General features: G+C 35.9%; 1 protein-coding gene across 2 annotated transcripts in view; it reads right to left on the bottom strand.

The window, feature by feature from the left end:
- COG5 (component of oligomeric golgi complex 5) overlaps nucleotides 1-15,880 on the bottom strand; it is a 293,055-nt gene that overhangs the window by 28,500 nt on the left and 248,675 nt on the right. For both annotated transcript variants that reach the window (XM_032642661.1, XM_032642660.1), the window contains 3 exons: nucleotides 10,716-10,826; nucleotides 9,193-9,255; nucleotides 494-597 (listed from right to left, as the gene is read on the bottom strand). In XM_032642661.1, the coding sequence (XP_032498552.1) occupies nucleotides 494-597; nucleotides 9,193-9,255; nucleotides 10,716-10,826 (278 nt within the window). The remainder of the gene's footprint in view (nucleotides 1-493; nucleotides 598-9,192; nucleotides 9,256-10,715; nucleotides 10,827-15,880) is intronic.

The raw sequence follows: 15,880 nt of genomic DNA on the forward strand, positions 1-15,880 counted from the left end.
GGAGTGACATGACCAGATTAGACTGCCACAAGACTCTGACAAGGAAAATCATCTTTGCAGGGGGTTGGGCAGGACCTTGCCCTCAAAACCAGGGCGGGAATCGGACTAGCAGAGTGACAGAGGCAGGACATTTTATACAAGGAATACCCTGCCAATACCAGAGGCTCAAGTACAGCCTATTTGTGAGAAGTAAGGAAAAAGATATAATTGCAAAGAGGAGATAGTACCAAATGTCCTGAAGTGCTAAGCTGAGTCCTGCAGATGTTAATGGTTCCATGTTTCAATGACAGGAGAGAAATGATGACAAGAAGAACTGAAAAAATTTAATCTGCTAATGGTGCTCAATGAATAAAGTAGGATAAGGATGGAGGCCAATCCCATCACAAGAGGAACAAGGTTCTAGATTGGTAGAGACTTAGGGAGTAGAGGTGGAGGTGGGAATGAAAAACAAATGCACTGAAGCTTAGTGAAAACTTTGGTTGGAAGTCATTACCCAGAAAAATCCTCTTGATGCATAGTGATGATGATGGCCTCTATAGCATCTCCCACGGAAGTCAGCAAGGGCTGCACAGCATTTCCCATAAGAACATGGACCACCTGAAAAGAAGATTAAATTAAGGAGAGGCAAACTTTAAATAGATCAAACACAGAATCTGAAATATGAGAAGCATTTTGACTAAAAGTTTTCACATTATATCAAATTCAAACTATATGCAGTTTAACTATAATACCCAACAGAAGTCTGCTCTTCTCCTAACTGCTGTCAGTAATGATGTTTAAAGCTTAAAATATGTGGAACATGGAGCTGAAAACTTTCAACTCCACCACTTTTCTCTTATTTTCAAAAAGTTGAGCGCTCAAATGAAGCCCTGGAGAAAGAAGAAGAGAGGGGTAGTGCCACTTAGGCAGCAAAGATCACATGAACACACTTTTTTTTTTTCTAATTTCCATTCATTTATTCTTTATATTATTTTTTTAACATCTTTATTGGAGTATAGCTGCTTTACAACGTTGTGTTAGTTTCTGCTGTATAACAAAGTGAATCAGCTATATGTATACATATATCTCCATATCCCCTCCCTCTTGCAGAACACATTTTTTAAAGTTTCTGAAAAGACTGAGGCAAGACCAAAAGTAATTCTTCAAAATTGGAACATCATATGCTTTTGACCAGACTGAATATATTAAATATATTAAATATATCAGTGATTCTTAGAGGGCAGAACAGTTAGCCTTTTCATGGATTAGATTTCTATTTAGAGTTCTACAGCAGTGAGTCTCAACTGGGGGCAATTTTGCTCCCCAGAGGACATCTGGCAATGTTTCAAGACACTTCTGATTGTCACGACCAGGGTGGGGTAAGGGTTTGCTACTAGCATCTAGTGGACAGAGCACAAGAGACGCTGCTAAACACCCTGCAGTGCACAAGACAGTCCCCCACAACAGAGAACTACCAAGCCTAGAACATCAATAGTGCTAAGGTTCAGAAACTGTTCTCCTGTGAGGTATAATTATCAATTAGGTTATATAAGACCCTAGGCCTTAGTTATAAGTTTTTAGTGTGAAAATATGACTGGGCCTCAGTAAACATTCAAAATCTAAATTTTAAGTATATTATATGTGCTTCAGTCATGATTACATACAATGAAGATGGATGACTCTGGCTCATACAAATGACTGAAATCAGTGAGAAAAGGTTAAATAGGACCCTTATTCATGAAATTCCTAAACATCATCTCCAGCCCTTAATCTCTGATAAAAATAAACATGTATACAGGATTGAGAGAGACATGCGCTCCGCATTTTCTCTCTAAGCCCTCTCCCCTCAATCCCTTGGCTCTCCTTACTGAAATAAAGGATGAAAACAAACAAAAACAAACAAACAAAAAAAAAAGAGAGAAAGAGTGTGTATGTGTGTGTGTGTGCGTGTGTGTGTGTGTGTGTATGCACTTACAGTGTGCCCTCAGGGAGCTCACAATCTAGTGACAAAAGGTAACAAGTTGTAGTGATATCAGTGCTCTACAGAGTGCTATGGGAAGATGGGAGAGACACCCAACTTATATTGAAAGGATTTAAAAAACAAAAGGTGTTGTGTGAACTGAATTTCAAAGATCAAAATGGGTTAAGAACCAAGTGTGTGTGTTGGGGGAGGGTGGGAGGCTGGTGGGGGCCATATGCCAAAGGCACAGGAGCCTAGGGAAGTTGACACATTTGGGGAACTGCAGGTGTTCAACACAGGGTATGAGGTGGCTGCCTATGTGGAAGAGAGACAGAGAGCAGATGTACTCTGCGTAGGCTGCTAAGGAGATGGGAATATATCCCGAAGGGACTAGGAAACCAACAATGAGTTTTAAGCAATGAAAAAAAAACCGTGGTTAAAGCTTTGAACTGGGGAAAAATCATGCTGGACAGCAGAGTAGATAAATTAGACTAAAGTCGGGAGGATACAGTAGGAGTATAGATGCAAAGTGGTGAGTGCGTGAACCAAATCAGAGGCAGCAGGAACAGAGATGAGGAGACAGGGTGGAGACACCGGGAAAGGAAACAGAGGACTTGGGAATCAGATGTGAGAAATATGGAATGTAAAGACTGAAGGGTACACTCAGATTTTTTTTCTTTAATGACTTGGTGGCATTATCAACTGAATGCGTAAATGCAGACGCAGCTGGCTGATTTAGGGACGGAGGGAGAAAATAATGAGTTCAGTTTTGGACACGAGTTTGAAGGACTTACAGGGAAATCCACATGGGCTATCTAGTAGGTGCTGAGATCTTTACAGCTGTAGTTTCTGGCAAGTTTTGACTAGATATGGTTGTCTTTAGCTTTTAAGAGGGGAGATGAAGCCAAAAGAGTCAATGAGATCCCAGGGGATGATTTGTAGAATAAGGCCAAATGCCATTTTAAGGTCATCCAGAAGAGGAACCTTTGACGGATTAAGAGGGGTAATAGCATGTATTTAGTATAGGTCACGTGCTGGATAATGTGCTATGGGCTACGCAAGTAATCATCCCACTGAAAACTCAATTATTCCTTCCTCTAAGAATTACAAAAATCTCTAACTTACAGATGTGGAACCTAAAGTAATTTGTAGATAGGGAAACTAAAGTCAAGTTAAGGAGGTGTCCAAAGCCATCCAGTGGAAGAGCTGGGATTTTCTAGGTGCATTTGACTCCAATGAGCTTTTGGTTATATCAATGTGTATATACTGGGCAGAGAAGTTAAGAAGAGATCCTGGAATACGGTGAAAATAAATAGGAGATTTCAAGAAGGAAGGGCAAGTTTTCTACGCTAGTATGAAGGAGTGAGTACCTAACTACAGATCCTCCTACAAATAATCATGGAAAAATACCAAAAACAAAACAAAAAAACCTACTGGAGGCTTCTGGAGATGGAAAAATGCAATTAGTTTTAGAGGGGTGTGTAAATATATAGCAAGCAGAAGAGACTGAGTTTTCCCTTTTTTGTGATTCTGCTCTGAGAGTGACTATAGTCATGGTAGTGGCAAGGCTGGGTGGCTAAAACTCTGACAGAAAAACCAAACCAAACCAAACCTACAGTCGTTCAGGTCAAAGGAACAAGGGGAAGGAGGCCTGGTTCAACCAGGGCTGCTGGAGAGTGAGCGGGGAACCTCAGAAAGGAGAGAGCCAGAGAAGAAGAAAGCCTATTTTTCTATGTGTGCACTCAGCACTAGTCTTCAGCTGACTTGACCATGCGTGTACAAGGCAAACTACAAATGGCTTGCAACTAAGGCTTAAAGAACTATACTGAGATCTGAGACACAGCCAACTGCAGGTTTGACAGTGCACAATTTGAGTCTAAACAAGCTAATTAACTGCTAAAGCAATGGTCAACATTTTTAGGAGCAATATATAAAAATACTGAGTCTATACAACACAACGTTCACATTGTCTAGGATATATTAAAATGACTACATACAAAAAGCTAGGAGATGTTGTCAATTCTAAATGGAAAAGACAATCAATAGCTGCCAACTGTGAAATGATCCAGACTCTACAATTATCAGGCAAGAACCTCAGTGAGGTAGAGAAAAAAATGCCCATAATAAATAAAGTAATAGGAAATCTCAGCAGAGTGACTGAAAGCGTAAAGAAGAACCAAAATGGAAATGTTAAGCTAAAAAACTTATACTACATGCAGTGAGATGTAAATGTACTTAAGTAAATGCAAAGTTTCTATATTTTATGTGATACAGTACAATATTAACTCTAAAAGACTGTGGAAAGTTAAGGATGCATTTATCTATAGAAGAGCAACTAAAAAGAAAATGAAGAAGAGGTATAGGTAAAAATCTAAGAAATAAATTAAAATGAAATTTAAAAAAATAACTAATAATCAAATAATCCAAAAGGTGGCAGAAAAGGTGGAAAAGAGGAAATAAAACAGAGGAGACAAACAAAAATAATAAAACTATATACCTAAATAAAACCTTATTGATAATTATACTATGTTAATGGATTAAACACTCCAATTAAAAGGCAGGGATTATCAGAACAGAAAAGAGGCAAGACCCACTGTATATTGTCTTCAAGAGGCGTACTGAAAAAAATAGACACAGGAGTTGAAAGTAAATGAACAGAAGATAGAGTAGTTAAATTAATATCAGATAAAACAATGCATGACAATAAGTATTAAAGCTAAAGAAGGATATGTCATAATGACAAAGGGTGTTCAACAGAAGGCATAAAAATGATAAATACTTATATAACAGAGCTTCAACGCAACTAGTAATAGAGCTTCAAAACGGAGGAGTCAAGAATCAACAGAATGAAAAGGAGATATAAACAAGTTCACAATCATAGAAAATTCTAACTCCCATCTTTCAGCAATTGATAGAACTACATAAAATACCAGTAGAGGCATATAAAATGTGAACACATCACTACACCTTAACTGATATTTACAGAATGATACTAAACTGAAGATTATATGTTTTTGTCAAGTACACATGGTTCATTCATCAAGACAGACCACATGCTAGACCATAATACTCAATACATTTAAAAGGACTGAAATCATACAGAATATGTTTTCTGATGGTAAGAGAATTAAATTAGAAATATCACAACACTGTAAATCAACTATACTTCAATAAAAGAGTGATTAAAAAAAAGAAAACAGGGCTTCCCTGGTGGCACAGTGGTTGAGAGTCCACTTGCCGATGCAAGGGACACAGGTTTGTGCCCTGGTCCGGGAAGATCCCACATGCCACGGAGCGGCTGGGCCCATGAGCCATGGTCGCTGAGCCTGCGTGTCCGGAGCCTGTGCTCCCCAACGGGAGAGGCCACAACAGTGAGAGGCCCGCGTATCGCAAAAAAAAGAAAACAATAAGGTATCTAGAAATACCACAAAAAATTAGAAATTAAAAGAAAAAACCATGAATCAAAGAAGAAATCACAAAGGAAATAGAAAAGATTTCAAACTGAATGAAGATAAAAGTGCAACATAAGAAAATTGGAGGGAAATTTACAACTTTAAATTTTTTGGGGGGGCGGGGGTCTAAAAATCAATGGTATAGGGTCTCAAAAAAACAAACAAAAAAGGCAAAGAAAATCCAAAATAAGTAAAAAAAAAAAGACAAAAGCAGAAATCAGTGAAATAGAAAGACAAACAGCAGAGAAAATTAATAAGCCAAAAGTTGGTTCTCTGAAAAGAGCAATGAAATTGATAAACCCACAGCTAGACTGATAAAGAAAAAAAAAAGAGAACACAAAACATCAGTATAAAAAATGAAGAGGTTATCACTATAGGTCCTATAGACATTAAATGGAAAGTTAAAGAATATTATGTACATTATTCTGATAAATTAGATAACTTAGATGAATAGACAAGTACCTTAAGTCACAAAGTATCAAAGCTCACTCCAGAAAAAAGATAACCTGAATAGTCCTGCATCTATTAAACAAATTAAATTTGTAGTTATAAACATCCTACAAAAAAACTACAGGCCCAGATGGCTTCACTGGTGAATTCTACTAAGCATTTAAGGAGAAAACAATACAAATTCTACACAGATTCTTTCAGAACATGGAAAAGGAGGAAACATTTCCAAAACCAGACAAAGAATTACAAAAGAGAAAACTATATACCAATATCCTTATGACCACTTTAACAAAAATTAAGTAAATCAAATCCAAGAATACATAAAAAGGCTAATACATCATGATCAAGGTTGGTTTGATATTTGAAAATAAATTCCTGTATTTTATTAACAGAATAAAGAGGTAAAACTGTATGATCATTTTATACAGAAAAAGTTATTTGATGAAACACCACCATTTACAATTTTTAAAAGTCTCAGTAAACCAGGAATAGAAAAGAACTTGTTTAAAACAGCCTCCTTTAAGTAGTAAAATAAACACTGAGTGCTTTCCGCCAGGTCAGGAACAAGTAGACAAGTCCACTCTCACCTGCTCTAGGCAACATAGTAGTGGAGGTCCTAGCAGGTGAAACAAGGCATGGAAAACAGGCATCAAGACGAGAAAGGAAGAAATAAAACTGCCTCTATCTGTATTATGATATGATGGTGTACACAGAGAACTTTACAGCTGGGTGAGGTTTCCCACTTAATGGAACATATAAAACAGAGAAGAGAGCATTGTGGGGAATGCCTTCATGTAAAGGATGGGTAGAGGATTAATAACTACCACAGGAAACTGAGAAAGGATACTAGATTATATTTCATAAGCTCTTTACAAAGCAGGGAAGTGCTTGCCTAAAATAGCAAAGATTACAAAAATACTGAAGCCTCAACAATGCAGAATATTCCCGTATATAGAACATCAAACCCACACAATAAGGGAGAACTGTCATATATAAACTTTGTAATATACTATCTGCACAAGATGATCTCAGTAACAGATGGATCAGAATTATTGGGCTAAGGTGCTTAAATGCTACTTATAGCTGAGGTAGTTATAATGAAATGACTCTAAATGTAAAATCATTAATATTAATTATGTCATCCATGACATAGGAGATAATGCTTGTAATATGAGATGATGAACTTTGAACCTAAAGTAACATTTAATTTTGGATAAAATCTCAACAAGGTAGAGGAGACTATTATGTGTCTACCTATATTTTTTAGTAAGTAAAAAAGTATGTTTAATATTTTTTCCATCAAATAATAAAAGCACACAGATTTTTGGTTCTTGGGTTGCACTTATGCATTGTAACATCCTAATTCAAAGTGATGCAGTAAGTTTCCTACAATTTTATGAAAATTCAAGATTCTCTTTTTTTTCTTTGAGTCAGAGGATTCTGTTTGTTCTTCACTTATTATGCCATAAAGATTTTTAATGAAATTTAATTAAAAAGCAAGGCCAAAACTGTTTCACTGAGGTCTGTTAACATAAGAAATTCAGTCTCTAATTGACAGGGTCACTGCAGGAGGAGGGCCGTGAACAGACCGGTAGTCGTCTCTTACCCAGTTCTCAAAGGCAAAACTGGCGAAGCCTCAGCAAACTGCGGTGCCCAGCAACATCAGACACCAGTCCTGGTGAGCAAACCTCAGAGTGAAGGCCACAGCTCAAGATGAGGGCAATTTCCCCTGCACTGGCCTCAACCCCCAGCCTAAAGTGACTAATACGAAGAATAACCTTTATTGTAAGTTAAAAATACAGACACAGAAAGTCTACCCAACACTGAATTACAGTGTCTGAAGAACTTCTATTTTTGACTTGTCCAGGAGACTTTCATCATCAGGCAAAGTGTAGGCAACTCTCTCTTAACCTACAGAATGGACTTTCTCAAACCACGTGTATAAGTGCATATTCTATATATATACAATTATATGTGTGTATATATTTATAAATGATTATATAGTATGTATGGGGTACAATGTAAAATGTTACTTATCTTGGGTAGTGATCAAAAAATGTTTGACAGCTATGGCCAGAAGATAAAGACAAATGAGTAACTACATATTGAAAAAAAAAGACTACATGTATTCCCTGCCTGGAAGCAAGAATAAAACAAACCTTTTGGTTTGTCTTATTGGCCCGATTTTACAGTATTTTTTGATTATCAATAAACTGGACAACTCTTACTAAAAACAATTATTTTTATTATGGCAGCTCTAATACTACTTCATCATAATGAGATAAGTACATTGGGAAAAAGAAAAGGATTCAGAGAAAACATCCAAGCGTACTTTTTCTATGTTGGAGGAAAACAGACTGTCTCCTCCTACCTCATATATGAATTTAGTGTCCTTAAGTTTTGCAGCCTTAAATCCCCATCCATGTCATCCATGGACAGCACTTGACCTCGGAATTTCCCTTCTCCTTCAGGACTTGTGACACTGTCCTCTCCCAATTTTCTTCCTCAATGATTGTTCTTTCTTTGTATCCTCTTTACTCTCTGAATATTTCTCCTTGGAGTTTACTGGTGGTAGACCATCTCTCTTTCTCCTTCCCTCTTTCTCTCTCTTAACTCTACCCAAGTGATCTAAATTCAATCTAACAGTTGACATTTACTACCTTTGTGTAGGTATACTGTACCATTTTATATCAATAGATGCAGAAACTAAGGCAAGAGAAAACTATTAACTTGTCTGAGGTCATACAGCTAGTTAGATAGTTGAGATGGGATTCATACACAGGCAGTTGAGCTCCAGAGTCTTTACTTTACTATGTGGCCTTAGCAGAGTTTCCAGGCCTTGGCATAACTGACATTTTTGGGCCTGATAATTCTGTGCTGTGGGGAGCTGGCTTGTGCACTGCAGGATGCTTGACAGGATTCCTGGTGCTAGATGCCAGGAGCACCCCACTCCAAGTCATGACAATCAAAAATGTTTCCAGATGTTGTTAAATGTCCCATAGGCGACAAAAATCGCCCTGGTGGAGAACCACTGCTTTACTGGGATAATACTGGGCTGCACTGCCCTGAGACACAGTGCATACTTATAACTCTCTTGCTTCTCTTGCTTATGATACAATTATCATAAATACAACACAGTCTGTAGACACCAACAGGGTCTATTTTTAAATTCTAGAAAAATATAAACACACATGTAGCCTCTCTCTTTAGGATAATCATCAACATGCTACTCTGGCATATGGAGAAGATTCTGAATTATTTTTAAAATGTGACATCTCCCACTCATCCAAACAAATAATTCTAAAACCTATTCCAATCTATAGAGTCAAAGATTAAATTACATTCTTTTACCTTTAGGGCTGAAATTATAGTTTGCTCAGCTGCTAGTGGGAATGAGCTCTGACTGGAAACCACCTAGAACAAATCCAGTTATAGTTTTGCTTATTTATTTTTATAAATACTAATTTTGATCATCACATGATAAAACTGTTTCCACAAGCCACATATAAAATATTATCATTACTTTAGAGTAGTATCTCATACATGTTTTAAAAATCCATTAGTGTTTAGTAGTTAGGATAGGTTTAAAAATGTTTTCCTGTATAAGGCAAATATCTACTTCAAATAACTGAAACATTAAGAATTCTAATAGCTAGCTTTCCTTAATTATAAAGTTTTAACTGAAAAAGTCAGTTTAAAGCCATATTACTTATTTCTTAAAAAAAAAAATCACCCTTTGTAGGCTGACTATAATGTTTAACAAGTAAATGTCAAATGTTTCCCTTTTTACAAATCAATACCAACATTATGAAAATTCTGAAATGATCAATAAAGACATTTAAATCAGGCTAAATAAATACAACTTTGCATTGCTTTTGGTTCTTTAGAGTAATAATTAAAGGAAATGGAAACTATATCATATATTCTTTTCATTTACTTTTGTTATTTACTTTTCTGAGATTTACCTGTTAATAACCCTTTAAATATATTTTGTTTAGTGTGCAAAATACAAATTTTGGAAACCCCTAATTGATAAAAGGACTTGTTAAAAAATTTAAGTAAATGAAAAACTGTCACTTATAATTATTCTAAAATACAATCTAGCATATAAAAGCTCATATTAGAGGTCAAGGTTTTAAAAACATCATCTAACCTTTGGCTTTTTCAGGTCTTCTACCTATCTCTCTACTTACCAAATATTTTGAAAATCATTAATAGAGAGTAAACACAAGCAACTCAAGAATCAAAGAAGGGGTTGAAAGTGTTGCTTTCCTAATAATTATGTTTACAGTTCATCTTAGACATAATATACAAAGGCAAACAAGTTAAAATTCAGTCACTTTTTAAACAAGTATTAGATCAATAGCAAAAAAAATGTTTTTTACTCATAAATAGCCTTCAATGATTATAACATACGAGTTCACTGTTTTTAATGCATCTCCTCCCCCACTTTTTTGTACAAAGGTAGAACCTTTCTGACATGTTAGAGGGCTCACGAGTTCTTACTATTACTAGATTTGCTATAATTTACTACCACCCATATGATACCAAATTATGTGGTTTAATGGGTATAAAACACAAGTAATTTACCTTTAAATCATCTGTTCAATAAACTTAACTATACCAAGCAATCTTGAGGATCTATAGTTCATGTGTTTTAAATTAACTGTACAGACAAAAAGTCATACAAACAACAGAGGCCAGGATCAAAGACTGTTTAGAAAAAGTTCATGCCTCAGCTTATTTTACAATCACATTTTCATTGTATTCTTCTGCAAAAAATTAAATAACAACTCATTATTGTCTAAATTTAAGGCAAGAAGAAAGAAGAACTTGAAATTAAGTCAAAAGAACTTAATTAAAATAAAGGTTACCTTTGTTACCGATTGGTGCAACTTATATAGTGAATTCACTACTGCCACATTTCTTCTCTGCCCTTCGGTAAGAGGTCCAATCACCTGACTTGCATCTCCTTGGGTGGAGAGCTGTAAGAATTCAACACAAAAAGAAATTACCAAAATGATAGTTCATATTTACTGGGGGGAAGTTCATGGTCCCCTGAAAAAGAAAATGTTAATTGGAAATATTCAGGTCAAGCTTTGGACTTTAGGCATAGCCAGGCACCTCTGTAGATTTAACACCATGGACCTGGAAGCCTAATTAGTCTTGCATAGCAAGAACATCCTTCATCAGTACTTCATAGCTGGTGGACTCCTGAGGTAAGTGCAACCTAAAAGCCCAGGATGTGCTGTTATTTTGATACATCAGCATAGTATTTCTAGGGAATACCTTCTGCCAACAGTTTTTCTATTAAAAAACAGAAATAAGCCATCCAAAAAAAGAAACCAGAGAAGGAAGGAAAAAAGAAGGAAGGGAGGGAGGAAGGAATAAAAGTAAACCTACATCCTATGTACATTTGACAGCCATCATAATAGCCTAATGAAATGAGTGGTAAAAAGAGGGTATTACACTCATTTTTTCGTAGATTAAAAAGGAAGTTGCTTAGGATTATACCGTGTATGGATGATCAGTAGGAGTGGTACTAATGCATTTTAGGGAAAAGGACATGGAATTTTTACTGAATTAATCTAAAACTATTATAGTTCCATTTAAGAAAAAAATCCACCTACAAACGATTCTCATATTAATCAGGTTTTAATCCAATCCTCTATAACAATTATTATTTAAAGGTCAATTAAACTTGATCAGGAAAATAAAACATGAGGCAAGTAACTATACATATGGATGCACATCTCAAACATGAAAAATTGGCCTTTTACGGAAGAGGTGAAAATAAGAGCATCTTCCCTTTGTTATAGTGATAAAAATAAAATATGAGAGAAAGAAATACTGTTTTTCTTTCTACTCTCCTTTGATACACACACATAAATTTTCAAAATTAAATTCCCACTTTATCAATTCCTACTTACGGCAACAAAATACAATTTAAAAACATAAAAAACTGCATTTAAAATAAAGAGAATAATCCTTCATTGAAGTTATAATCCACAATGATGGTTTTAAGTCAACATGAAGTTTTCTGACATTAGGTTAAATAACTCCAACTTATTTTGCCTTTCCTCACGGACAGATAGTTACCAAATTACAATCAGGTTGTGTCCTAAATGGTCACTTGTAAGTTAGTAGGCTGAAAAAAAAAAGCTGTATTTTTCCTGTAGAAACTATGTTAAAAATCAATGGTTAGACCTCAAATGAGCCCATATAGCCCAGTTTAATCTATAATGTGGTAAACTAATACTAATAGAAGCTCTGAGCTCCCAGGAGACAGCAGATGATGGGCTCCGAGCTATGTTGAGGGTGGGGAAAAGCTCCTGAAGCCACTTTGGAGACTGTAGTGGCAATGGTCAGTGGCATCAATGGTTATCGTAGACTCAGGGGTTAGATGCTAAATATGTACCTGTCTATAATAGGCATTTAAAAACTATGAGTTCTAGCTGTACAATTTTTAAAAATCCAATCTCTCTTCTCTTGAGATTCTCTCCAAATAATTTTGAAGTGATAACAAAGAAATGGGAAAAGAACCTTTCTGATGCTATCTTATTTCCACTTATTTTATGTATTCCATATTTAATAAAGGGACAGGCTCACTGCTAGAAAAGGATGGAGATTATTTTATTGATAATAATTGATCATAGTTTTAGGGTTTCAAAGTATAGAAAGGCCCATTTTACACCTATTAGGATAGGTGTAAGAAAAAAGACAGCTATAAGAAAAAGATAATAACAAATGTTGGCCATGATGTAGAGTAACTGGAACTCTTGTGCATTGCTGGTAGGATTTTAAAATGGAGTAGACACTCTGGAAAACAGCCTGGCAGTTCCTCAAAGGTAAACAGAGTGAAACTACACCCAGCAATTCGACTCTTAGATGTATACACAAAAGAAATAAAAACATGTATACAACTATTCACAGAAGCATTATTCCATAACATTATTCACAGAAGCATTATTCTGTAACATTATTACATAACATGTTTTGAGCATAACAGCCTCAAAATTGAAACAACCCAAATGTCAACCAACTGACGGATGGATAAATAAAAATAAGATGTAGTATATCCATACAATGCAATGTTCCTCAGCAAAAAGAAAGGAATGAAGTTCTGATACATGCTACAACATGGAAGTACCTTGAAAGTAAAAAGAAGCCACTTACAAAAGGCCACATATTAAATGATTATATTTACATGAAATATCCAGAATAAGCAAATCCACAGAGACAAAAAGTAGATTAGTAATTGGAAGAGGGGTAAATGGGGAGTGATTGCTAATGGGTAGGAGGTTTCTTTTTGGGGTGATGAAATGTTCTAAAGTTGATTGTGAATATACTAAAAAACAATGATTTCTACACTTGAAATGGGTGAATTATATTTTAATAAAGCTGGTTTTTAAAAAGTATAAAAATAAAAATTCCCACACTACAAGGGTTATCAATGAATACCTCGAGAGCCTAGTGAAAACTAAGGTTAAGATTAGATGGCTCAGTTAAATAAATCTACAAAGTTCAATGAAGAAAATACTATAGTTACAGGAACAAAACAATGATAATATAAAAGAACTAAAAATGAAATATCACTGTGCCAAAACCAAAGAACAAAATTTAAACATCAAAGTGAAAATATAACACTAGAAGATTGGAAACAAAAATAATATGCTGCTTATCTTGGCCTGACAGCACAGAATAGAATCAGTCCAACACCTCAGCTAAGTGGATCACCCTGTTTCTCTCCAGCACCACTCCTGTCATAAACTTTTTGCGGAAAATAATTTCAAACTTACAAAATGTTACAAAAATAAAAATAGTGCAAGGAACACCCATTTATGCTTTACTCAGATTTACCTATTGCTAACATTTTTCTCATTTGCTTTATTATTCATAGTCTTTCCTTCTCTTTCACACACACACACGTATATGCATATATTTTTTTCTGAATCATACATACATTATGGACCTTTGTCCCATTTCAGTGGATATTTCCTAAGCATAGCACTACTCTTTTACGAAACCTCAGTTCAGTCATCGACTTCATAAATTTACATTGTTAACAATATTTTTATCTGGCATCTGCCATGTTTCCAAAAAGTTCTGGTTTCTTTTAGTGGGAAGTGGTATTAGAGACCAAGATCTGGGCCCTAGGTGTGTTCACTGCTACTTACTCCTGTAAAAACTCTTAATCAATTCAATATTTATATAGATGATTGCTTCAATATCCTGGACTCTTACTTAGTTCCTTGTCTTCTTCCCCTTCAAGTTATAAAAACTATATAGTGAATTCCCATATACTGATAACCTAGACTTCACAATTAACACTCTATAATTTGTTTTATATCACATACCTATCACCTATCTTCAACTCATTTTATATTTTTGATTCATTTCAAAATAAGTTTTAGAGATCGGTATACTTAACCCCAAAACAGTTAAGCATGTGTATAATTCACTGGAATTCAATATTTACTTCCTTTTTTTTTTTTACTTTTAAGGTAAAATTTATATGTGATGAAATGCAGACATTTAGTGTACAATTCATTGAGATTTGGTAAACTGCTTTACTTGTGTAATGCTAACCACATCACTCCAGAAAGGTCCTCCATCCCACTTCCCACTCAACCCCACTCTTCTGGTTTGATAAGTCTTGGCTTTTAAGTGGGGCTACATTCACAGACAATATGGAAAGATATTTTTAACGAGTTCCAAAGACAGTATTTCACATATTATTCAGTCTTTTACCAGCTCCTGCTGCCTCCTGCTGTGTTCTTCTTGGGAAAAAATTTTTATTTTTGCTCACACATATTTTCAAAACCACTAAAAGTAAGGTACAATTTATTTTTTCTGACATTTTATTATGAACACTTAAAGACTTGCACAGTGAACACCCACATACTGACCACCTAGATTCTACAACATTTTATAACACTTGCTTATGTTATCCATCCCTCTATCCATTTTATTTTTTTAATATAAATTTATTTTATTTATTTATTTTTGGCTGTGTTGGGTCTTCATTGCTGCGCGCGGGCTTTCTCTAGTTGTGGTGAGCAGGGGCTACTTTTCATTGCGGTGCACGAGCTTCTCATTGCAGTGGCTTCTCCTGTTGCGGAGCACGGGCTCTAGGCACGGGGGCTTCACTAGTTGTGGCAGGTGGGCTTAGTAGTTGTGGCTCACAGGCTCTAGAGCACAGGCTCAGTAGTTGTGCACGGGCTTAGCTGCTCTGCAGCATGTGGGATCTTCCCAGACCAGGGGTCGAACCCACGTCCCCTGCATTGGCAGGTGGATTCTCAACCACTGCTCCACCAGGGAAGCCCCCATTTTATATTTTTGATGCATCTCAAAATAACTTGAAGACATCACTATATTTGTTATCACTGACTTCATCTCACTGATTAGTTTAATCTATTCTATATCTTTACATAAAGTTTTTTTGGGTATATGAATGTAAAGCTTTTTTCACCAGCATAATGTTACTGGTTTTCACCCATGTTTGTTCCTTTTTATTGCAGTGTGATATTCCATTGTATGAATTTATCTGAGTTTGTTTTACCCATTCTCCTATTGTTCCTAGAATGTCTGCAATAAAATGAACACTAGACTTGGGAATCTAGACTTTTCTCTACCACTTGCTGAGTAACTTGTGGCTTCGATTTCTTTATCTGTAACAGGAAACTAACAATATAGTCAAGACCAAAGTATGCTTTGTAAACTGTAAAATGCCTTAGCAATGTAAGGCACTACCTTTTTTTTTGGCTACGCGGCTTGCGGGATCTTAATTCCCCAACCAAGGATGGAACCTGTACCCCCTGCAGTGGAAGCACAGAGTCTTAACCACTGGACCACCAGGAAAGTCCCAAGGCATTACCATTTTTATCTCCAGACAATTCTATGTCTGGTTCTCATTTTCTTCTCACTTATCCTTTGCTTAGTCCTTTCCCCTACAATCCACTCCTCCAAGCTCTACCTCGCTCAGTACTGGTGAGGGACTACAGGCACAGACTAGGGCTGAGGAACTGGAAACAAAAGC

Source organism: Phocoena sinus, chromosome 9, assembly GCF_008692025.1.
Source record: "Phocoena sinus isolate mPhoSin1 chromosome 9, mPhoSin1.pri, whole genome shotgun sequence".
NCBI classification, from domain to species: domain Eukaryota; kingdom Metazoa; phylum Chordata; class Mammalia; order Artiodactyla; family Phocoenidae; genus Phocoena; species Phocoena sinus.